This window comes from Pungitius pungitius, chromosome 7 (assembly GCF_949316345.1).
Source record: "Pungitius pungitius chromosome 7, fPunPun2.1, whole genome shotgun sequence".
Taxonomy (NCBI): Eukaryota; Metazoa; Chordata; class Actinopteri; order Perciformes; family Gasterosteidae; genus Pungitius; species Pungitius pungitius.
This window is the reverse complement of record NC_084906.1, coordinates 923,643-949,071: the sequence shown is the minus strand read 5'-3', so window position 1 is coordinate 949,071 and position 25,429 is coordinate 923,643. Positions and strand designations below refer to the sequence as shown.

Genomic DNA, 25,429 nt, shown 5'->3' with positions numbered 1-25,429 from the left:
CCACACAATGGCTCATGTTATCATCTGAAAATCCATTACTGGAATTGAATTTTCTCATTCATCAGCCACAGAAAATAACAGGCTTCCCTGAAGCACGTCTTTTATTGAAGATATTGCATCCATTCATTTAATTTTTTATATTTGAGTCAAATTCTCACAGTTAAACATTTGTGTCTGCAGTCGTTTTAATTTGCTCCTGTGATCAAGCCATATGTTCATGGATTTGATTTTTGAATAAAAAATGATCTTGAGCTTGAGAAATGAAGGTCAGGCCGTGTCCTACTTTGGGCTTTGTTTGCCTGGGAGCTGATTTCAGCTGAATGTTTAGTTGGAAGCAGATGGAGAATGCTGGATGTCAGCTACTTGTATACATCCCAGCGTGGCTGCGCTCCACGTGGGGTCCCTCCTCTCTCCCTGTCTTTGTGTTTCTGCACATACAACTCGGCTGTAAATAACTACAACAACCAGTGATGAACCATCACAGCCTGGACCGTAACGCTATACCATTTCACTTTCTTTTCCCGAGTTAACCTTCTGTGCCAAACAGAAGAAGCAGGCAGCTCTAGTGCCACCGCTGAGCTAATCAACAAGGTGTGTGTCTGTGTGTGGGCGCACAGCAAGTCTTGTTGTGTTTGTTTCTGTTGGTATTGCCGCTGCCAGGTCGCCAATACTGTGCAGAGTCTGTGCCAATGCAGTAAGGGGTCTCTCTCACTCTCTCTCACACACACACAATAAGTCAGCAGAATAACCAATCGAATAGGAGTGTATCCCTGGGGAAACGCATGCATTATAGATTCCCTTGGAAAGGGCAGGTGTGTGTGTGTGTGGGGGGGGGGGGGGGGGGGGGGGGCTCAGCAGCTGCTAAAGTGTCGTCTCTCCTGAACATCAGCCAATTAAAGTCTTTGACTTTTAGTTTTTTAATCAGACTTTTGAGTCTGACTTTCAATATTGTGTATTGAAAAATATTGTGTAAGTGTATAAAAGGTTGCTAGGTTTATACTGCGCGTCCACACACGGTCGGAGTTTAAGAGCAATCACTAAGTATGAAAATATGAAAAATGTGGTCTCAGGTGTGAGCTGATCAAAAGCAGCGTGGGACTAATCCCAGTTGAGTGCTGCAACCTCCAGTTCCACAAGCTTTGATGGTCTCCTTGGTGGCTACCTTCCTCCTTCCCTCCATCGATTTATCTCTCCTGAATTCCCACCCTTTCCGCCCCTCGCGCTGCTCCTTCCTGCTTCCTTCCTCAGCTTCCTTCAATCCCTTGCCTTTATCCTTTTGAAGTAATGTGTTAAGCTCTCCTCTATTGTCCCTCCCTCTCTGCATGGAAGGTGTCCACGGAGGATAAATAAAGTCAGCGCTCTCTGCTAACTTGTTTATGTATAACTTGCAGAAGCTTCAAAGCTGTAGTTAATTGTCAAAAGGAAGCTGAAAAGGCTGGAAAAATGAACTTTGCAGTAGGCATCTTTCCAGGTTATTTTCCCACACTGTCTGATAACGGAGGTCAATATGAATACTCTTTTACTGATAATTATTTTTCTCCACCTCTTTTATAGATTTCTGTGAATCTCTGCGTCGAGATGGCCTTCTTTAAGAGCAACTTCTGGGTAAGTGTCTGGATAACACCTGTAAATGAGTCATATACATATTAATGGTGGGGATTATGCAGGCAGGCGGATTTTACACCTTCAGCCACATGTTTTTTTTTTTCAATATGGAATGATATCTTCAAAGAACATGAAAACAACCTTCATGCTGCGTGCAGGTAGCATGTTGTAATGCTGCTCCGTGATTATTTGCCCTAATTAGCCACTGCACCGACTGTACAGATGTTAGCCAGAAACAAATGCACCGACCTGCACACCTGGTACGTCTATTTCAGGTGTGCCCTACTTTTCCTACTTTGCCTCATTACACTTAGAAAAGTCCTCAGTGAATTTATAACCGCTGAACTAAAATTCAGACACAGCAATGAGTTCCTGGAAGGGCAATTAATTTTCCATGCTACACGAGTCAATAGAAAGGTACAGGAAATGACCGGGAATTATTAGCATATAACTTTGTGGAAAATGAGGTGCAGTGAACCACTGGAACAATTTTATTATTGGGTTTAGGCAACGGCAAAACTAAAAGGAGTCACAAACATAACTGCACAATATCTTCGTAGCACTTTGGGAACGCCTTCGGAGAACATGGTGGAAAAATCCAGGTATGCGTGTGCATATGAGGATGTTGTATTTGTTTATTTTTTATTAGTGTACGTGCTTCAGGAAGAGTAGCACACGGGCAGAAAAAAGGCCATCAAGCTCACAGGGAGAATTTCAGCCTGCAACCCCTTAGTGGTTTTTAACTAATACTGCCTGCATGGGTTTACACTTCCATAACTGTGTTTCCTGCCCTGCATATCACCAGACACAAAGAACTGTGTAATACAAATCAGCCCTGCTGTTGATTAGGCCTCAGAGCCACTCGTGACACACACACACACACACACACACACACCCAGAGCCTCGTCTCTTTTGGCTCAAGAACATTCACAGCCGCTCTCAAAGCCTCCTCGTACGAAGCACGCTGTTCTTTCCCATTATCTACACAGGGGATGTGGTCGCGGCCCACAGGGGGACCAGTGGCTGTAATTAAGGACATCCTTAGTAATTTAAGGCCCTGTTAAGCATTATGAATATGATTTCTTAAAGGATTTATGCTGCTTAGTTGTTCTTGGAATTGCGATTTTTCATTTTATTAAATATTGAATGCAACACATCAAAATTGCCCCGTGAGAGACGATGGAAAAGGATAGTTTCCTCTTTTTCATGTAGTTCCTCAAATTATTGGCTCAAGAAGGGATAAAGTGCTGTGGATGAGATTGATGCAGCTGAATAACTTGATCTTAATATGCCAAAACGGCTTATGGACGAAGTCCGTTTCTCTTTGACGGGCGTAAAATACAACTTAGTCCCCAATACAACTGGAATAAACCAAATACAACTGGAATAAACCAAAGTGCAGCACCTGGTTCTCTTTAGGTCTTACCTGAGTGGAGATGTGTTGTCATCGAGACGCACACACAAACAGTCATTTCATTTTTATTATCTCCTGCTTTGCAGTTTAATGATGCCGTCGTTGTCGTTCTCTCATCACTTTGAGTAATTTTCCTTTCCGGGGTAAAAACACAGTGAGAAACTTTATTTTTGTCCCTCTCTCACCTGCCTGTGCTCACACTGCGATTGTATCTCTCGTACCAAACCTCTGTTTTCAACGTCCACTTCCTTCTTTCTCCCTTTTTCCTGGACTATCTGCTCTGTGCCAAGTTTAAGGGCCAAGATTACAAGATGTTCCAGTCTGTGTGATGGGACGCTCTCGGCACAGAATGGTTGTGGACAGGTTAAAGTTGGTAACGTAAATTGTCAACTAAACGATCAGATTTTACAGCATGTGATGAATTACTTTTTGAAACCTTCATTCACTCAATTGGCTCGATCTCACGTGCTTATTTGATTTACAATGTAACATTTTCTGGAAATGAACTGTATGTTATATTTTAACGTGATGCAATTATCAGCCACCATGACAGAATGTAGTGCATCAACTATTCTGCCGTTACGCCATCTTCTGAAAAGGCGAATTAAAGCGTCTTTGAGCAGCAGGGGAGGCTTTCTGCGACCGGGCCACACATCCAATTAGTTCACATCCATCAGTGGCAGGTTGCTGCTACCTGCTCCTGGGGTTATTGACACGTCCCTGCCGGGGGACTGTTTGGGCTGCTCCACCTGCCCAATCAGCAGAAAAGGTTTCTGTGAGTCAGCGAAAGTGGCAGAAGTGGCCCGGCTTCATGTCTCGGTGAAATGCGGTCTGATGCAGAGGTGGGAAGTTTCCAGCCGTACTTTTGACAGCTGCCTGATATATTGCGGCCGCATTGTGTGTCGTGCAGAGCTGGATCACTTTTAGTCCGTATTTTTGATCGGTCGCAGTTGCTCTTACAGAAAAGTACAATTTTGCCACAATGGCAACTTCATTCAAATTAAAATCTAACATTTTGTGACTGCACGCCGGTGACAGCCACACGGGTGCATCATGTTTTCAGATTGTCCGTCTGTAGAATTTGGTGGTTGAAGGTCACTTTGACACATAACTGGTCATAACTAATTATACTTCTAATCATGACGATTTCACACGTTGGTGTTTGTGAAGTGAAAAGCTTTTTTGAACAGTCTGACAATGCGTCTAATTGCCGTCAAATAGGAGCAGTCAGTGATTGAAGTGGAGCGTTGTACCATTTGTTTCAGATAGGAAACAGATTTTTACCTAAAACATTGTGTGCCAAAGATATTGTACAATAGCGCTAGAATCTCTGGATAGATCAGGCCTTGTTATGTTTTACAACTCTCAAGTAAGGCTTTAAAAACTGTTAGAACAGGAAACTTGACAAAAAGAGAACCGCATCTCAAATACAACGGATATTTGGCTTTTGATATTGTAAAATAACATTCTTGTTACAAAAACACACACAGACTTAACTGTTGCGGTTATACGTCTCTGTTCATTGTTCTGCACTTTGCAGGATTTTGGAAGCATCAAGTCTTAAAAAGGAGGGGCCGTCACTGATGGCTGATCATTGATCGGACACAGCAACATTAATCCAGTCCGTTTTCTAAAGCAAAGGTTGTTTAATTGATTCAGGTTTTCATAAAAATACAAAAAACAATTGGTAAATATTTAGGCTGAAAGACTTCCTCAACTGAACCAAGCTGTTGACCCACGTTGATGGTTTTTCCTAAAGAGGAAGGATTTGTCATTTTAAGCGGTTCCTTTCACGTCAAATACGGAGCAAATGTCATGCGTTGATTTGTTTTGCTTTTGAGATTGAAGATCTGCACAGCACCTTTTTAATGCTCCTTTGAATATCCCATTACCATCATAATAACTGAGGAATACGTTTGAGGAAATGAGAGGAAAACCAGACGTTGTAACCGAGGAAGCAGGGCGCTTGATTTACTGAGATAAAATTATAATTTCCCTGCTGCACACCATCCCCCTTAACAAACTCCTACACATCCCCTTCAGTTATGAGAAAGTTGCCCCTATACAGATTTTACACCCCCCCCCCCCCCCCCCCCCCCACCCTCTTCTCTCCCATCAGTCCCCCCTATTGTCATGGTAATGGAATTCATCGTGCGTCACCAAAACGGTCAACTTAATGGATAAAAGAAAGATCACCCAGAGGGAGAGAAGGGGGGGGGGGGGGGTTTGCATATATCAGACATGAGGGATGCTCCTTCACTGAAGGCTTCACGAATACATCACGACACTTGAGGACCCTTGAAGAAGATCGCTCTGTGGATTGCAAGCTCTCCATCGTGTGCTATCAGATCGTTTGGCTTGACTCGACATCCACGAGTATCTTCTCTTATCTTAGAGAGAGAGAGAGAGAGAGATGTCCTTTCTGTTGCGCCTAAACAAAAGTTCATCCACGGCACATTTATCGCCGTTAAATTGTTAATACCTACCCGGTCTATGGCACTTAAGCCCGTTTGTGATGTTCACTTATGGGGATAAACACGCCGTCTCTCTGAGGGCTTCATAGTGTTGCACAAGTGACAGAATTAGCTGTGTAGCAAATAAGAAAATAATAGATGGTGTGAATGTTGCCACCAATCCGATGTGACAATAACACCATGTCATAAATAAATATAAGGTCTTTTTCCAAAAAGTTTATATTATAGGCTAAACTGCTAATATGTTGCATATATATATATATATATATATATGCAACAAAATTAGGATAAAAAATGGTTTGCTAAATCCTTTAATCATTTAAATATTTGTGTGTGTGTGTGTGTGTGTGTGTGTGTGTTAGACTGTCAGCTTAGAGTTTCAACATAAAGGCGTCTGCTAATGAACAGTGGGAGACTTCATTTTACATAATGACACACAGGAGCATTAAGTTTATCCAAATTGTAAAACTACCTTCCAGAGACACGGGCCGTTTGTTTTGATCTAAGAAAGTTTGATCAATATTAAGTTACACTTCTGATAAGAATTGAACCTGTGTTGACAATACTCTAAAATGACTTCCAAATGAACCTCAGGGCAACGGCCTTCATTAAAAATGTGTCGTGTGTTTTTGTGTGGTTCTGTGGGTCAGCTGACCTTTTTAAAACGGCGGATTTGACATTTGTTTCAGAAGATGCAAATATTACCCAAACTTTGTTATTTGCTTTTTATTATGGAAACAAGATCCACAAAGGCAGTTGTGTGCACATTGCCAAATGTGACATTTTCAGTTTGCTTGTTTTATTTGTCAAATAACCCAAAGCTGTAAGACATTCGGTTTATTACCACATGGAAAAAAGACCAGAATAAAATCCTCACATTTGAGATGCTAGATCCTTACATTACTGTATTATTCCCTGAATGCATAGCTTATTGAAATATTTCAGTTTATCTACTAATTCATTGGTAAACTTATTTCAGGAGTAAAAGTTTAATCAATTTCATTTATTGACTAAATCCCAAATTATTATCAGACTGAAATGAAGTCAATAATTCTACCCAATCAAATTTTCAATGCTGCAAATACCAAAAATAACACTTTCAGTCCGGTATGCTCTTGTGTTTTTAAGGTCTGATGAGCTCAGCAGTTACGCTTCAGTACCTGAACCCGTTGGGTGATTTCTGTCAGGTGTTGTCGTCAATCTGTCTGTCGCCTCCCGGTTGTGTGTGTGTGTGTGTGTGTGGCATTCCAGCCATTCCCCTGGTACCTGGGAAATGGTCTGTTCTCCTCCGGCTGGGTATTTTTAGGTTCTGGGAGGCAGCTGCCTCTGTCTGCACAGACGTCCCGGCTGTCTCTGGACTGAAAAATGTGTCTCTGCTCAAGGAGGAACAGACGAGGTCTGTTGGTGGCAGCGCTGCCTCAGTCGTGTTCTGCTCACGGTTATGAAGGCGTGTGTCAACACAGGTGTAGCTTTGTCTGATGTGCAAGGTACCCCACTCTCCTGTGCGGGGGTTTTCTCACATTTTACATGTTGGCCTTTGCTCTACCGATGTACTGCGAGGTCGTTTTCGGTGTTGCACAGTAGTTAAAGTTACAGTAGACAAACACCCAATCACCCAAAGAGCTTACAAGAAAGGACCATTTGACAGTACATGTAAGGCTATACTATCTGTATTGATGACATACTATCTGTATATCTTTGTGTGTTGTGACGATGAGAAAATGTAGCACAAACTGTGCCAAAAACCTGTAAAGTTAAGTAATAGTTTTACAGCTTTATGGGGCTAAATCATGTCATCAGCACTGAAGCTAATCACCCGGGTCTGTTTAAAACAGGCCTCTATGCACATTCTGATCAGCTGAGAAACAAAGACCTAATTATTTATTTAAATAAAACCTCCATTACATGTTTAGTCTCCCGAAAGCTAATATTGTATGTGCGACGTCCCGCTACACACATCCATAAAAGGTCGATGGATTCCTGTGTGGTTTTCAGGTCCAAACTGAATCCAACACCGGTTTCATATGAATGTGTGCAGAGTCCTGAATGTTGTTGAATGTTCACTCTGTTCTTAATGTTTTCTGGGATGAATCAGACTTTCTTTAGACCGACATCAGTGGCAAAAATGTAATAATTCAAAGTCCAAACAAACGGGATGATGCATTACTAAAGCTCAAAGTGACTCTTTCACTTATTATTTGTTGTTGTGGTGCTAACAAACGTCTGTGTGTGTGTTTTATTTCCATCTTGGCAGGGGGAGAAAAATGCCGGCTTTGACGTGCTCTACCACAATATGAAGCACGGCCAGCTGGCAACCAAGGAGCTAGCCGAGTTTGTCCGTGAGAGGTAAGTGTGTGTGTGTGTGTGTGTGTGTGTGTGTGCGTCTGTTGGAGACGGTGCTCGCGATGGGATTCGGGTGGAGCAATTTCACGCTCTTGGATGTGTGCGGTTGGGTTGAAAGATGAGACCACGCCACCGTCGGTTGAAATGCGCTGCGATGATAAGTGACCCGTTTTGGACTTTTATCTCTCGCTCGATCAAACGAGGTGTTTGGTCTTTTTTTACAGCTGCTTCAGTCTTTCCGCTCCGATCTCCGGCCTGTGTCCTCACTAGTGCAGCATCTGGAACCCTATGTTTGATGACACGAAACAAAGCCCTGTCCACATGTAAATGTTCAATACTGAATCACAAAATATAATGCAAAACTCGTAGCTTGACATGGGCTTTAAAGTAAAGCCTAAAAAAAACTTTGCTAACTGGCTACAGCGATCTGTTCTGTACCACAACTACTCAAACGGCAACATGAAGGGAAAAAAAAGGGCATGCATTCCCTCCATCTGAAATCAAAATAATAAATATTTATAACTGTAAATCCCTTCACCATTGTAAAATCCACTACTGCTGTGCATACACTGAATGGGTTCCTAAATAGGGAAGTGACTAAACTAATTTAAACTGTCCTCAAAGTGGGTAGATTTACACTCTGTCCTCTAATTAGGAACCGATCAGTGAGTAATGTAAGGCTCGTAATGAGGTCCGCGCTGCAGTTTGTGCTCTCACAGCTGGAAGTCAACGTGCACACATGGTGTGTGTGATACATTTATTCAGCCCACGTGCACATTTCTCTTCGGGGGAAATTCCCTTATCTGCTCGGACAGCAGCAGAGAAACAAATCAGCGGTCAGGAAATGAAATACGGCCACTGCGAGGTAATCGTGTGCCCACCCCGCAGGATGGAGGAAAGGCAATTGTTTTCATAGATTTTCTCCTCCGCCGCTCGCTTTTAAGGTCAATTTTATAAAAGACACCATATAAGACAATAATGTACTTTATACACAATGTACTGCTACTTTGTGTTAGTGGACACGTTATAACTACCAGATTTCAGAATGAGTTAATCAATTAGTGTCCTGACAGATATTTGCTTTGATTCTGAAGCAAAAGATCAAAATAAACAGATTCAGATTGATGATAACTTGAAAATAAAGTAAAGTATTTGTTTGCCCTGCTTGTGATCAAATGAGTTCCAGTAACATCTTTATCACTGCTTGTTTATTGTTAATGACTCTCCGTAGCAACAAGTTCTGTTCACCTTGAGGCTATTTGGATCAATACTCCTTCGTTCTCTTCGGGGTCAACAGATGACGGTTATTAAAGTTTCATGCCGGCATGGAAGAACCAGTCGATCTTCATTTCAATGACTGTTTACTGCAGGAATGATCTCACGAAGATGAAAATGAATCTTTATCGGTGTGACTCCAGATATGGAACATAACACACGAGGCCGTTAGCCCTGTGGGGGAATGTTATTGGAGAACCTTGCGTTCACCAGTCTAAAAGTTATTTACAAGATTTTTTTTAATTTGAAAGAATGCACGCATTTCCTCCGGGGTTACTGGCAACTTCAGTGGAGGAGCAAAAAGAACGAGAAGTGCACGTTGTATGTATACAGTACATATGTTTAATGTTGCATGTCCATGATTTTGAAGTCCTCCATTGGTTATCGTTGGTGTTTTATTTTGCAGTGCTGCTGTTGAAGAGACTTACTCCAAATCAATGAGCAAACTAGCCAAGATGGCCAGCAACGGAAGTCCACTGGGGTACGTATCACCGCGTCTGTTCTCCCCCCGTAGGGTAGCATATGTATGCTAGTGAAAGGTGTATGCTGCTGTCATTACCTCTATGGTCATATGGCTGCAGATGAGATATGAAGGAGTTTATTTGCATCACCAAATGTCCATATTTCTGATTTAAAAAGACTTCTTAGCCTAAACACATGTTTATTATGTGACCGATGTTCTATGAAGGGACAGCATAGATACTATCGAACAGCACATTTCCCCTTTTTTAAAGGGACTAAAAATGAGTCAACCTTTGTAGTATGAGCGATGCAGCCCCTTCATCACGTTTTCTCAGCACCATGAAACAGTTTTTTTAAAAAGGAAATTGCTCCTTAATTGGTCTTGACTGTTAAACAACAGGAATCTGACCATCGGTAGAAAATCTTGCCTTCACTGACCTCCGGTGCTTTAGGCGACACACCTCTCTTCTCACCCTTGAATGTTACTTATTTATTTGTCATAGTTTATGATGATGCATAGGAGAATGTCATAACCATGCTTTAAAAAACAACAACTTTTTAACATTTTACCAGCGACTCTTGGTACTGGAATGGGTCTTAAATGAGGAGACCAGTCTCCTGTGTGTCTTAATCCGTGTGTATGTATTTCTAGGACCTTTGCTCCCATGTGGGATGTGTTCAGGGTGTCTTCGGACAAACTGGCCCTCTGCCACCTGGACCTGATGAGAAAGATGAACGATCTCATCCGGGACATCAACAAGTACGGAGACGAGCAGGTCAAAATTCACCGCAGGGTAGGTACCGAAACTCAAGAGGATTTGCCACCACCCTGCCTGCGACGTGGCGGATGGAATGTGCCTGTGTTTGTATGTTCCTGTGAAGACTCACCGATCAATTGCCCTTAATCGAAGGCCCTGTCAATATCTCATCACTGTCTCCCTCTTTCGTGGAAACCTGTAGGTTTTCCCTCAAAGTGCATTGATGATGGTTTCACGGTGTTCTTCCTCTTCATGCAGACAAAGGAGGAGATGGTGGGAACCGTTGAGGCGGTGCAGGCGGTCCAGGTCCAGAACGGCCACCTCCAGAAGTCCAAGGAGGGGTATCACACCAAGTGTTCGGAGCTGGATCGGCTCAGGAAGGAGGGAGCTCCACAGAAAGAACTGGAGAAGGTTAGCCACAACTTTTTATATTTTCAAAAGTTTTATGTTTTTCAAACGAATGAAAGCTAATGGGTTTGCAAAAAATATTTAGAAGTTCGGTTTGCACTACTTTTGGAATAAACAATTTGATCACACTATAAACACAATTAACAATTACAAACAAGTGAATTTGTTCACATATCTCAGCCATTTCTTAACAGAGCAGAAGACAGATGATGCATGTGTATTTATGTCGGAGGATGTGTGCACAAGCTAACCCTCTGATCTTTAGTATGTGTACGGATGGAGTGAAGGTTTCTCTACGTAGGGCATATTGCTCCCCTCGCTACGCTGCACACTTGTGGTCGAGCTGCAAAAGAAGCTAGTTTTACAGAGACTTGGAGTAGCTCACAACGATGCCATGAGGGAGCAGTGTCAGTGAAATGCCTGTGACTGCAGCAGTCAATACTTTACAAGCTGTCTTAAGAAATCTTAATTGTGACTTTATTTGCCGGCTTAATTACTGACAATGAAATCATTTTGGTTTCAACAAACACAAGGCCTAGCACTACACGCTACCAAAAAGCACGAATAAAAAAAAGTATAGATACAATTATTTTTGTTAATTTGTTTTAAAAGTGTATAAATAGGTGCAAAGCTAATCACTGTGTGTCTTTCATCTCGTGGACAGCTGGAAGTGATTTAGTGTTGTGCATCACTGATCCTTAACTCTGGGATGTCGTGTCATTAGTGTCACGTGCCCCTAAAATGAATCACTTAATACATGATGGTGTGTTCTATAGAGGTTAAATGCATTATTCACCCATGACAATTATGGAAAACCACAGTTTCTAACTGCTCCGCTCTCCATGTCCTCTCTTGCTTTGGAAGTACAGACTGAATACTGAATGGGCTTCTTGTAATCATGGGGCAGAAATTGCAATTCCCATTTATTTCTGTGAATGGGAGTCCCTAGCTGAAGGCCATCATTATCCTTTTCCTGTCCTCTCTCACTAGGCGGAGCTGAAGTCTAAGAAAGCCGCTGAGTCATTTGCGCTGAGCATCGAGAAGTACAACCGCGTGGGTGGAGAGTTTGAGCAGAAGATGAGCGAGTCCTCCCAGGTCAGCGCCGACTGCAGCTTTTTTCTGTGTCCCTCCCACCCTCTGATCTGGTGTTTGTGATGTAAATCTTCTTCTCTCAAGCGCTATCTTTCTCTGACTCACCCTCTCTGTAACTTCACACCACGCGAGAACTCCATACTATCCTCTTAATTTATTCCTTTATCGTGTCTTCCCCCCAAAAAAGGAAACCTTCTAAACACCCACCTGCTCACACACGAAAGCACATCCGGACCCTCTCTCATTACCTTTAATCACTGCCTCCACACTTCCATGGTTACTGCTGCTGTTTCCATGGAGATCTTCAACAGACCCTAATGTGTATGGCTGCGTTTTACATTTGGAATGATGACTGAAATCCTTGTTACCAATTATTTCTTGAGATGGCTTTATGGTGGGAGATTTGCTCATTAGTATGAAAGGCTTTTGTTGTTCTTGGAGAGAAATGTGTCAAAAGATCAAAGGGAAAATATATGTAAACCAAATGAAAGACAGCTAAGTAAATAAGAAATTAAGAGCCTTTTTTTATCAGGCATAAAACTAGAGGGGATCACAAGATAAATCATCCAAAGGCAACTTTCATGCCTGTCGCTTGGTTTATTTTCTATAGAACAAGGTAAGATGAGGGACCCTTTCTGGTCCAGTGGTTGAAAAGCGGACACTCTAAAAGTAGACTATGGAAACAGCTTTGCCAAAAAAAGTTCTATCATCGTTTTCAACTTCGGCGCAAACTCGACGCGAGAAACGTGCTGCTCAGTCGCCGATTGGCGTCCCTCCAGCGCCGTCGCGCCTGTGCATCGACTTTGTGTGTAATCCTGTCGCACAAAGCGCTGGCGACGCCTTCGGTGTGAACGTACCATCAGTCTGTTTGCTCCATTAGTGTCAGTGTTAAACCCACAAATCTTGATTCTTTATTCCAGTGGGAAAATGTCTCGACACCGCTGTAAAATTATTATTATATTATTATACAGGACATTTATCAAATAATACTTGCATGTGGGAGACAGAATTCACACGTCGTACATCAAGGCTACTCAAAGGTCTTCTTTCCTGGTAATGGAATATAAAGCTGGAAAATAAACAATAACAAAATAAATACGCTCTGCATTTCATACAGCACTCCCTTTTTAAATAAGTCTTTATGTTCTGATGAATTGTCCAACTTTCATTAGTCCAATTTAAGATAAAGAATGTCTGAACATCTTTGAGAAAGTTGCACATATAAAATAGTAAACACAGTGCCTTGCTGCAGGCTGACCGCAGTGGAAACGAGTCGGAGGCCACTGGCGTTATGTCAAGACCATTTCCCCCCCCGAGTCGGCTGAATTATAGGAAGGATGAAAGTTAAATACTAAACCGTCTCAAAGTCGACCCTTCTGCTGGCTGCTCCTCTGCTCCTGAATGCTTCTGTTTAAAGTTCTAAAAGTTTCTGTTTAATCTGATTGTGGTGCGTCTCAGTGAATTAAGAATAGTTTTTTTCTTAAGAGACAAAAGATCAACTGAAAGAAACACTGAAATACATTTTAAAATATACTACAATCAATCAACTTCAACAAGAAAGCATTCTCCCATTGTGACTTGTTGTCTTTCCCACTGCGTGTTTGGTGAGCAGAAGTTTCAGGAAATCGAGGAGGCCCACCTGCGCCAGATAAAACAGCTGATTAAAGGCTACTCGCACTCCATAGAAGACACGCATGTTCAAGTGGGACAGGTACGCTGTAGCAGACACTGAACTTTGCACTGCACTCTCCACCAAAACCCTTTTTCTTACATCAGAATTGAAATCTAAATGAGAACATGCCGTTCGTTATGCTATAATTTACGACCGAAGGATCCTTTGTGTCCCCTGAATCCTGGACCACCATTGACAGCAGTTTCTTCTTCTTTTTTTTTTTTTTTTTTTTCATTTGACGTTAAGTTAAAGCTGAACAGGATAACGTGTCACTGGTCAGATATTCAGCATTTACAATTGTAGATCTGCCACGCATGTTGATTTCTGTCAACGCTATCAGCAGCATTTGTTTGATTTTACAGCCCATGACGCAAAATTATTCTAATGTTACAGTTTTTCTTTCAATTATCATTATTAGTAGTGGTGGTGGTAGTATTTTGACAATATATGCAGACACATGCAACATTACCACACAAAGCTCTGATAACAAAAACCATCATTTTGACGTTACTTTGGTCCTTCAGAAGGTTTTCTGTATTGAACAAACCATCACTCTGCCCTGCCGCAGGTCCACGAGGAATTCAAGCAGAATGTGGAGAACATCGGCATCGATAGCCTCATCCAGAAATTTGCAGAGTCGAAGGGGACGGGCAAAGACCGGCCAGGTACGGCGCACCTGGGGGACATTTTTCTTTCTTTCCAGCTTGCGTAACAATGGAAATATGAGTACACAACGCGGTGAGTGAGCGTGCTACATGCTCATATCTGTGTTTTTACTGCGTGTCATCTGCAGCTCTTGTTGGTTTTGAGGAATACGTGACGGCTTTGCCACCAGAAGGTGGGAAAAAGAGTCGCGCAAAAGCCTTCAGGATCCCCGGCCTCGGCAAGCGAGACAAGGAGCCCGACTCTACGTGAGCGTGTGCACAAACACACACACTCACACAGTGCTTTTTATTACCAGCCTTGGTTTGGGTAATTACTGATAAATGAAAATAAAACTCATGTGTTTTTTGTTTTGTATTTGCAGAGACTCCACTGTGACGGAGACACTGGTGAGTATCAAACCTAATAATCCAAATAAAAACGCTGCAGCTTCTAAACCGATTATCGTCCCTGAAGCTGCAGTGATCCCCGCAGACTAATGTGTTGAAAGGAACCTCTGCACAGCGAGAACAACATGTGTTCTTTTAGGGGTTGGTGGAAAGGCAAATCATGTACTGGTGTGTGTTTGTGGAACAGAGTTGAGCGGGAAATCGCAAGAGCGCGTGTGGTAATGACTTCACTGACGGTGTGGGGTTTCCCAGGTTTATTTCGGTACTTCTGAGAAGAGGTTCTTGAGATTGTGTGTGTCTGTGTGTGTGTGTGCGCAGTTACTCCTACTATGTGAGTATGAAAATGTGTTTGCTTTGGACGCTGCCACCTAAGACTGAACAGTAGAGTCAACAGGATATAAACACATGTGTTCAGTATTATAATGGTTATTAATGACTGAGTAGTCTGCAGAAGTTGCATTCATACTGAATAAATCTTAAAAACTAATCTGACTTTTAGATCATATCAATATGCTAATGGTGTTTTGAATAAAATCTAGACAGGAATTTAGGGCAAAGTGACAGCCTGGACAACTTGACAGTATTTGATGTCTTCTGTCAGAAATCCCTAAATATAGAAGAGAAGGAGAAGAAAAATCTGAGAGTGGCAGCAGATGTAATAATAATAATTAACCTGTGGTTTATTGGGACATGAAATTCCTTTCTCATTATCACAGCTTTTTCCTCACATTTATTATATTTATTTGATTTATATTAATTCATATTCATTAATATTATTAAACATTGACTATAGCTGCCTGAAATCATAATGAAATTATAACTGCAGTTAAGCGGCTCCTGCAGCTTTACTTTTGTCTATTCATAAATACTGTATTCATAAATACAATTTCCGTTCACTGTGATTTGATACAAAATGTATCATCAATGGCCACAGTTACACTTGTGATGTGAACCTGACCTACTGAGATCACATCATTTCAAACACCATCTGTCTATGTCCACACTCTAATCTAAAAATATCTGCTCCCGTGTTGTCTGCACTGTGAAGAAGGCCTTCCTCGTTTCTTATTTTGAATATGATGTGACATGTAGTCGGGGATCCCTTTAGCACAAAGCTTTGTTTGACCTGCCGGTAATAACAGTTGAAGTTTGTTACTGACTCCCACCGTCAACATTGTTAGTGTTTGTTTATTGTCTCACGCACCCTGATAGAAAGCTGTCATTGGTCATTATGAAGGCTCCAGCTGTGTGACCAAGCGTGTCACATATGCTGATGCCCCGATGCTGTTGACTCCCTCTCCTTCTCCTGTGTGTGTGTGTGTGTCCCTGTTCATTTAGAATTTACCCCTGGAAGTAGATGATGAGGGATTTGTCATCCGAGCAGACAGCACGCACAATGATATCCTTTTTTTCAGGTGTTTCACAGGACAATTCAACAAAATGGTATCACTTTTTAACATTTCCTTTCCTTGGTTAATTATTTCTTATAATTATTCTTTGTTGTAGGTCTGTGTAAGTATCATAATGTTTGAGTACAATGATTCATCCCCTTGGAAGCTGCATCATCTGCGGTGTCATTGAAAGGAACTTTTTCATGCTGATCAATTTAAAAGTGATATAAAGTCCAATATGATAACTGTACTTTATATATTACAATGATTTTAATGATAAGCATCTGGACCTTAATGTTAACAAATGTAAAGCACAACTTGAGCTTTCTTTAAATTCCCTTCAGTTGGAGACAAAGATATCTGAAAGATTTCAAAAACTAGAGAAACCAATGAATAGACTCCTAAGAAAGCATGTAACTATTAAAAAGATTTGCCATATTAATGAGTGAGTGAGTTGAAACAAATGACTAAATGCACCAGCCTTGTTGAATAGAGACAAAGCAGATGGCTGCGTGGGACATTCACAAATGGTGTTCATAACCAAACCCCCTGACTGATTTATCGGCACCGGCCCCCCGTCCTGACATTTACTAGATAACAACTCTTCTCTATTTCATGATCCCGTGTATCTGACCCTCTGTGTGGGCAGAATCTATTCATTTGTGATTTAAACGGCCTCATGCTGCACGTGTGCCTCAGTTTATCTGAACAAACACAAAAATGCACATGACGCAACGCTTCCACGTGCAGCCCAGACCAAGAGGAAGGGGAGGCGGCGTTGGTGAGGCGGGGTGTGGTACTTTGGATTATTTGAAGCTCTGCAGCAGTCCGCTTCACTCTGCAGGGCATCTGTTTTCATATGTGTCTGTGGCACAGCTGTCCTGACTTAATCAGTCTAATAGTGACTCCAAATTTACTCTTCAAACAAGTCATTGAATTATTCCAAATACTAACATTCACTGATGAACTGAGGTAGTTAAAATATTTTCTTTCAATGTATTTTTCCCTCATTGGGGAATTGGATTCTACAGTACTTTACCATAGCTTTAAAATGTTGTCCTCAAAATCTTCTCTTGCACGTCTTTATAAAATTCAGTAACATTCAGACCGTATGTTGATCATCTGTCTTTATTCTCGCCTTTCACCGCCGTCCATCCCTATTATACGGTGCAAGCTTGTTCTCCTTAACATCCTTTCCTCTTTACGCTGCTCTGAAGACAAGGAGAACAACTTTTACTCCAGTGACTCGGACTTTGATGACGAGGAGCCCAAGAAGTTCCACATCCAGATCCGACCGGTGGTCAGCAGCGGTCGCAGCAACCCTGCTGCCACGGAGAAGGAGCTGAAGGCCACCGTCGGGGCGCTGACGCTGCCGCCCAACAGAGGGGTCCGCCAGCAGGTCGGGATTGTTTTTCGTGGTTTTTGTAAGGTGCTGTGTGTTTTTACCCTAGAACTGTACGGTTAAATCTGACATTGCAATAATCATGGGCTTAAAGACCTGTTTTATAGACCCACTAGAGACCTAGATGCAGTGTAGGAACGTACTTCTTAGGCAGGAGAGTCAGAAAGTAATTGGACATGGATTAATTTGTCGTTTTGTTTCTTCGGCCGTGCTTCACCATCCTTTTGCACGAGGCCCCTTTATTGACCCAATCCCCCCCCCCCCCCCCCTCTTGACTTTCAGGTGTCAATCAAGCGGCACCTCTCCAGTAAGTTCAAACAAATGTGTATGAGTTATTTTTTATCGTCTTTCCAGCACTGTTCTTTGTGTACTGCGTGTTGTAGTTCTCGTGAAAGCTGTTGTGTCTCTTCAGGGAACTCGAGTACTGCAGGAGGTCTGTCAGAAGATGGAGAAGTTGCATCCCACAGGGGTGAGTCTGGTTTTAGTCTCTTATTTTCATATTTATCTGTTTGTATGTCAAGCTTTTCTTTTACATACATTTTAGTATACAACATTGTTGATGATTCTTTGTTTTTTCATATTATTCTACGTTGTATTGAGCAAATTGTGAATTAATTGATAATTACAAAAAGATGATTAATAGTTCATTTTGAGCCAGCTGTACTGAAATGACAAAATGTCATCAGTCATCGAGAGGTAACGTCTGTCATGTGTCATGTTGGATCATTTAAAGAGAATGCAGGATCTTTTCTCACAGAGAACCACATATGAAGGATGCCAGTTACTTGTCCTTCCTGCAGAACCTCCCCACCTCCAGCCTGTGTAACCATGACTCCCTCTAGACAGAAAATCTCTTGGGCCGACCTTGCGTAAACAGCCAGGCTCCATTTGTCGCACCTGGCCTTCTACCTCGTGCTCTCGGACACGTTTTTATCACCGATCAGCCGCCAGTCGTCTGGGCCGCAGGCTGCAACCTGACCGCAGTGTGGAGTCTCTCCTGCTTATGAGGCTGCAGGATTAACGGCGAGCGCCTGATTAAAGCAGCGGTGGCTGGAGCAGACTGAGACCTAATTGGTGGTATTTATCACAGGGAAGGTCATTCCAAACGGGTTTTCTCTCGCGTCGTTCTATCTCCGTTGAGCTCCGCCTCCCATCAATCGCTGTGACGAAGCACACATGCAGCTGATTAGATCTGATTAGGACAAATTCTCTCTCTCATTGTGTGTGTGTGTGTGTGAGACAGATGGAGAGCAGGAGGGTCTGCGCCGATCCACCTCCAGTCCTGATCACAGCAGGTGAGGTGGCTCTACCTTTCATATTCTTTCATGGATTAGAGAGACTTATTTGGAGGTGAAATTACGTCATCTGTGGCCTTTTCAGAGCTTTGAAGCTCCTCTGGTTTCTTCCTCTGTCACCGTTTTAACTTCTCACTGTTCTCTCCTCCACATTCCGTTCCTTGGCAGGTTAATTAGAGTGCAAAGTCTTAATCTAGCTTGATTCTAGTAAACAGAAACAACCCCCCCCCCCATAAAAGACCAGACCTGTCAATACCTACACATTACACCGGGCCATTGCTCTTCTACAATAACGGGAACTGTTGATTTAGAATTCTGCCTCAAGGAAATTGCTTCCATTGGGCCAGAGAAGTGTGTCACTAATTCAGGCCGATTAGGTCTGTCTTGTAGTACATGTTCCAGTTCTTTCTAAAGCTGGTGGACGGGGTTTATGTCGGGGCTCTATTTAGGCCTAATGAAGTTCTTCTACTCCTGGTTTAATGCTGGGAGGCGCAGGATGGATTCATCACCAAGCTGTTTCCACAAAACAGCTTTTTGATCTGGAAATCTGGATCTTATTACCTAACGGGAAGGTTCGATGCCCAGTGCCAGTTAAAAGTGTGTCCAAACTTTTGACTGGCACAGAGAAGCAAAGAAGCGGGTGGAGTTGATGCAATATTCGTTAAAACATGCAGATAATGGAGCAGGTTATCAAACAGTTTCGCCCAAAAAGCCTTCATAGTGCTCCTCTCTGTTGTTCCCATGACACAATGTGCCTATATCCTCAAAATGGGCCCTGACTAGAAACGTTTGGGAGCCACTGCCACGTAGGGTTGGGTATCGAGAATCGATTGGAATCGGGACTAGCTTTGCGATTTACCCGGTATCGTTCAAAAGTTTAAAATTCGATTCCTAGTTTCGATTCTCAGTCCGCCGGCGCCGACCGGAAATAGAAACCGCTGAACACCAACGAAGAAGCGCCCACCGGAAGTGTTAGCATAACAGCACGATCGAACATGTGTAGCGTGCGTCGGCGGTCCAAAGCGTGGTTACACTTTTCGAAACAAACCGAAAACTCGGCAATAAACTCCAGGTTGTTGTGAAGTTGTGACGCATCAGACGAGTGTGCGCGCGGGTGCCGGGTGGCCAGAGCGGAGCGGTCCTCTGTTAAAATGAGCAGTGAGGCTGGCGCTGCAGTGAAAAAAAAGATTGTGCTAGCACTCCCCGCGTCGACCGCTAGCACCCCCCCTCCCCCCGACCGCTAGCACCCCCCCGTCAGCGAAAGTGTCCCTGGTTTGAGGTTGGGAGAGTTGGCCCCCCCTGTGTGCCCCGTCTGTGACGCGCTGCGCCGCCCGTCCTCCGCTGCCTCTTCCTCTGGCTCCAAGGGCCCATCAGTGGGAGCAAGGTAACGTTTAAGTACCTGCAGCATTATCATGTGGAAATGTGTTTTTGTGAGGTTTCAAAAAAAAGTTCATAGAATTAACATTGATGGAGACTATTTCCTTCAGAAAGACCCTTGGTTAGCTAGCTTATTTAAAATATCTTAAATTTAAACTTTTTTGACCCTGCCTCTTAAAAGAATCTGAATCGAGAATCGCTGGGAATCGAAACCAGGAATCTGAATCGGAATCGTTCAAATTCAAACGATACCCAACCCTGCTGCCAAGTCGTGTTGTGAAAAAAAGATCTCATTGGAGTAGAAGTCGGAGGCATTTTCTCTCACCACCACAAAGCTGACAGTCCTGCTGGGATGTGGGTGTGGATGACAGATGGTTGGTTTGGGAAAGTTATGCTAATAGTCGGACACAGATGGAAAAACGTTACCTCTTCAAAAAGATACAGGAAGAAAAAACTGGTATGAAACTTTATTTCTCCATGCTTCACAATCCCCTCCACATTGTCATCATCTTATACATCTAACCCACTTTTAAAAATAAAATGATTCATTAAGCTTTCTTTTACAAACTTAACAGAATAAAGAAACGGATAAAACAATCAGTGGTTAAGTTCAGCCAGAGGTTTATTGTTTGAATATTGTCAACACAGGAGAAATGTAATCTATACACTGTGTTAACTGTGTCCTTCAATTAATAAAACAGCGGTTTATACTCTTCAGTCTTTATTGATGAAAATGCTCCCCAAAGATCCGCCTCCCAGGTTTTTTACAGCTTTGTTTGTGAGGAAAGTGCCTTTTTAAATAGACCCTTTAAATAGATTTACACATGTGGACATGAGCTCTGTCTGAATGCATTGACCCACACTCTCTGCCGCTGCTCATCTCCACCACCTGAATCATTCCTGTCCCCTCCCTGTTTTGTTTCTCATCCCCTCCTTGTATGCACCAGGTTGAGTTCAACAGCATCTGCGGCAGACAGTCTGTTCGGACCACCTCTGGATTCGGCCTTCAAGTCCAAAAGCTTTGACAGCCGAGAACAAGTCCGAGAGCAGAGCACTTTTGATGCCTCTCAATGTAAGACTAGTACATTTCCATTCTGTTCATATCGATTAAATTGTCACTTTTTTACAGGGTTGATTAACTTTGTCACAGGCAATTTAAACTGTCCTCATTCTTGAAGCAAAACATTATATACTTAAATTAAATAAATCCCACATTGCTGTAGCTTACCCAGGAGTTATGACACAAATGGAAGTGAATATTTTAATAATTTATTTTAATAAGTATAAGGAGATAAAAATACAAGTGACATGCAATGAAAGGCCGCTTTAGTTTTTGTTCTGAAACTTGTAGCGACTGGTTTGTTGCTTCCTGCTGTTGATGAGCTGCGATGTGTGTGCTGTGTCAGATGCTGCCTTCTCGTCGGACTCCTCCTCTCCAGAGAACGTTGAAGACTCCGGCCTGGACTCGCCTTCCCATCAGCCCCTTGGGCCCTCCCCCGAGCCGGCGGGTTGGGCGGCCTGGCCTCCGCTCTCACAGAGCAAAGAGAACATGCCAAAACTCGGACGGCCCGTGGACCCCTTCCTCTCGGTTTTCCGTGACCCCTCCCCCGGGCGGGGTCCTCGCCTGCAGGACGACGCCGCCAGCGCCTGGTCCGTCGCCTCGTCGCGGCCCTCCCGTGTCCCCCCAGATAGGGACATTTCAGCCATACGGTTCCCCGCTTTTTCCCAGTCCCTCCCCCCGTCCGAGGTGGAGCTGTCGGTGTGGAACTGCAAACACATCCCCCCCGAGGACCCCTTCCTTGCTGCGTTTGAGAGACCGTCCGCCCAGGAGACTTTGAACCTGTCGGACGCCTGGGCGCGACCCCCGCCTCGCGGGACCCAGGAGGGCAGGCGGGGGGATGCGCGCGGAGACCCGTTCGCCGTCGCCCTCAACGACACCACGACACTCCCACACACCTCCTCCTGCTGCTCCTCCTCCTCCAATCGTAAAAACAAAGACAGGAAAAGAGACCAGAGCCTCCCTCCTCCTGTTACACCTGACGACCCGTTTGCCATCACCATGATTGGCAGCCCGACGCACCAGTCGTCGCTGGCGGCGGCGGCAGCAGCTGGCTTCGTCCCTCCACACAGCAGCAGCAGGCTGGTACCTGATACCAACTCGAGCTCTTTGCCCACCTGTCAGTCCAAGAAGGAGCTGATTCACTGGAACTCTTTCCACAACCCATTCAGCGAAGGCGGCTCCAAAGCACAGGAAGGAGGGGGCAAAGGCAAAGTAGGTGGCGAGAGGAAGAAGCATCGATCATCAGACAGCGAGCCGCGCAGGAACGCCCCCCCCCTCACGAGGCATTCAGGACCACAGGAGGATTTGTGTTTTTCCACAGATAAAGATCAAGACTGCCTGGATTTGAACTCTCAGATAACCTGCAGTATCAGCTCGCACAAGGGTACTGATTCTTTGATTTATTTACATTGAGGGTTTTTTGGTCTTTTGATTCTAAGATTACATTATCTATTTCCAAAGCAATGTATAAATGATGTACAATCTATAAGTCTCAGTACATCGAGGCGAAGCCAAAGTCCTGCAACACACGGTTGCATGTTCCTCTCAACATAAATATAGCATGGCAGCATGTGTTTGAGGTAGCAAAGGTGCACAGTTACATTTTAAAGAGAGTGGTAAATAGATCATAGAAGATGAGTAAGAAGAGGGAGAGGTATCTCAGGGATCCTGTTGAAGCTAATTGAGTTCAGTACCTTGTTCCACCACCAAGTAAGCAGCAGAATAAGAGTTTGAAAGATTGGATGACTAGTTTGGTTCATTTGTATTTAATGAGAAGGTGTGTAAACCCACACTGTGCTGTGCTAGTGGCCTCTTTATGGCCGATCATTAGCAACTTGAGCTTAACGGGAGCAGCAGCAGGGACCTGCCAGTGGAGAGGGACATTTTGGACCATTTAAAGAGCTTTTTACTGTGAGTGCTGGCTGGCAGTCCTGCCAGAAGGCCGTTGCAGCACAATCATCTAAATGTGCAGCTTTAGCTGTTCACATAATTCACGCGGTTCAATCAAACCAGCCATGATATCTGAAAATCCACTTTCAGATGAATGTGACTAACCGTCACGTTGTCTAGCTTTAGGAACTTTTAAAGTATCGCTGACAGCCCGTCCCTTCGGGCCTCCCTCTTGGACCACACCTCCCAAATGAATGAATGTTCAAGTGAACTTGACCAACAGATATAGCTGCTGTGGGCTCACAGCTTCAAGCTAGCAGCAAAGACTGAGTGTTTCATTGATTAATTGCTGAATTCCAACAATATAACCATATTTCTTTCTAAAATGCAATGCCCCCCCCTTCCTTTAACAAGCTTCAATATTTATCATATCCTCAAGAATTCTTACAGATGAATGAATCTCTGCTCTTAGTACCAGGAAGGCAGTTTTTTGGGGGGGTTCTTTCTCACAAAAGGACAAAATATATGAAGAACAATCAGACAGCAACAGGGCCCTAAATCCCTTAATCATTAGGTTTTGTGCCAGCTTGTATTTGGCAGCATTTCCCCGGCTGTTCTGAAACTGACTTTTTATTATTCGTATTTCTGTTTTTCATAATCTGCCTCGTTGTGTGATTCCTTTTGTCTGTAAGGATCCCAGCACAACTTCAGACAGGACACGGCGGAGGGTGAAGCTCCTCAGAGAGCAACGCGAGCCAGGAGGACGTCGGGCCGACTCGGCGGCTGCGAGAGAGTAACGTTCATTTCTCAGCTATACTGTCAGGATTCTTAATAGCATGTGACCAAATGTATCTTGTAATGTATGTTGCCATTTCTTGTGTTTCAGTCGCGGTCTCTGTGCTCCTCTCCGCTGCCGGAGCCCAGCCCTTCCCTCACCTCCTCCTCCTCCTCCTCCAGTTCCAGCGAGTGGGGTCCTCAGGTCAGGGACAACACTTGGGGGGGCCAAAACCGAGCGCCCAGTCCCGGCAGAGCTGGACAAGCCTCACCTCTGCCTTACCAGCACCAGGACCACCAACAAAGGGCGTGTAAGCCTCCGCATAAACGCAGTTTCATTTCTGGTGAAGTGGGCCTTCTACTGCAAGAGAGACGTATTCAGACATGTGTTTTGATCTCGTGTGGGTAGTAAATCTATTTCAACCCTGCAAAACAGCAATTTAATGTCAGTTAAACAAGATGTATTGTGTTAATTATTGACCTTCAGATGTTGCACATTCGGTTCCCATGGAACAGAATGGCTACCTGCTGTCTTTGTTCATGCTAAGCTAAGCTAACCAGCTGCTGCTCATGTTTAACTGTTCTCTAACTTGCTAATGAGGAGAGTAATTCCAAAATGTCAAACTGTCCTTTCAAAGTGACTCAGGTAAAACGGTAGAATTATCCCACTTGTTCTCTGCAGTGCACCTGTCCCGAGGTCCCAGTCCCATTTCGCTCAGTGCACAGGAGGCGTGGCCTGTGGCTGCAGCCATTACAGAATATATCAATGCCTACTTCAAAGGTGGACAACACAACCGGTGAGCATTCAACCCCTTTCTTAAAAATCCAAGAAAAACACATTTTGTACATTCTCTGCTCTTAAAGATGGGCTGCTTGTTAACAGGATTCATTTGAACCTGTGAACTTGTGTCTCTCCAGCTGTCTGGTGAAGATCACAGGAGACCTGACCATGTCCTTCCCTGCTGGAATCACCCGGATCTTCACAGCCAACCCAAACGTTCCCGTGCTCAGTTTCCGACTGGTCAACACCTCAAGAATCGATCACTTCCTGCCAAATCAAAAGCTGCTGTACAGGTCAGCTGTTTATTCACAACTTTGTTTTAAACCGTAAGGCAGTCCTCACCGTCCTCCTGTCCCTGCAGTGATCCGTCTCAGAGTGACCCGGACACCAGAGACTTCTGGTTCAACATGCAGGCTCTGCAGCTCTACCTGCAGAGGGAGGCGGAGCTCAACCCTCAGGCCTCGTACTACAACATCGCGCTGCTCAAGTATCAGGTCAGGATTTGAAATTAGTATGAGCCAATACAATTTGTCCTTCATATTTTAAGCACAATTGTAATTCGCTGTTCTGCATGTTGTTACGTAAATTAACAGTCTGTAATTCACACATTTTTCCAAAAGCTTATTGGGAATGTAGAATTTTCCTTGAAAGAAAAGCGCTCATTAAGTATATCATACTTTATACAATATTTGTTGTATTTTATTATTCCATTTTGTGACTTTTGTTCTTACGTGATGTCTTTATGCATAATGGAAGTGTATGAACTAAGACTATAATACAAAGTGTTTAGACAACTGTCAATTAATTATTGAGAAATTGCGAGCCCGTAAAAAACCCACTGCCAATGTTTTTATTTTTTATTTCTTTTAATCTTAAACCCAGTTGAACCGAAGTTCTGTTTCCT

General features: G+C 43.5%; 1 protein-coding gene across 1 annotated transcript in view; it reads left to right on the top strand.

The window, feature by feature from the left end:
- The window catches only part of fcho1 (FCH and mu domain containing endocytic adaptor 1), a 35,547-nt gene that overhangs the window by 7,480 nt on the left and 2,638 nt on the right, over positions 1 to 25,429 (top strand). Inside the window, exons 2-23 of the mRNA XM_037468941.2 lie at positions 1,555 to 1,605; positions 7,748 to 7,839; positions 9,518 to 9,592; positions 10,226 to 10,367; positions 10,590 to 10,742; positions 11,730 to 11,834; positions 13,444 to 13,542; positions 14,072 to 14,168; positions 14,297 to 14,414; positions 14,531 to 14,555; positions 15,894 to 15,954; positions 17,152 to 17,345; positions 17,631 to 17,655; positions 17,761 to 17,817; positions 18,592 to 18,643; positions 20,968 to 21,092; positions 21,427 to 22,464; positions 23,663 to 23,763; positions 23,857 to 24,055; positions 24,427 to 24,541; positions 24,663 to 24,818; positions 24,887 to 25,019. Of these exons, the coding sequence (XP_037324838.2) occupies positions 1,579 to 1,605; positions 7,748 to 7,839; positions 9,518 to 9,592; positions 10,226 to 10,367; positions 10,590 to 10,742; positions 11,730 to 11,834; positions 13,444 to 13,542; positions 14,072 to 14,168; positions 14,297 to 14,414; positions 14,531 to 14,555; positions 15,894 to 15,954; positions 17,152 to 17,345; positions 17,631 to 17,655; positions 17,761 to 17,817; positions 18,592 to 18,643; positions 20,968 to 21,092; positions 21,427 to 22,464; positions 23,663 to 23,763; positions 23,857 to 24,055; positions 24,427 to 24,541; positions 24,663 to 24,818; positions 24,887 to 25,019 (3,189 nt within the window). The 5' untranslated portion in view covers positions 1,555 to 1,578. The remainder of the gene's footprint in view (positions 1 to 1,554; positions 1,606 to 7,747; positions 7,840 to 9,517; positions 9,593 to 10,225; positions 10,368 to 10,589; positions 10,743 to 11,729; positions 11,835 to 13,443; positions 13,543 to 14,071; positions 14,169 to 14,296; positions 14,415 to 14,530; positions 14,556 to 15,893; positions 15,955 to 17,151; positions 17,346 to 17,630; positions 17,656 to 17,760; positions 17,818 to 18,591; positions 18,644 to 20,967; positions 21,093 to 21,426; positions 22,465 to 23,662; positions 23,764 to 23,856; positions 24,056 to 24,426; positions 24,542 to 24,662; positions 24,819 to 24,886; positions 25,020 to 25,429) is intronic.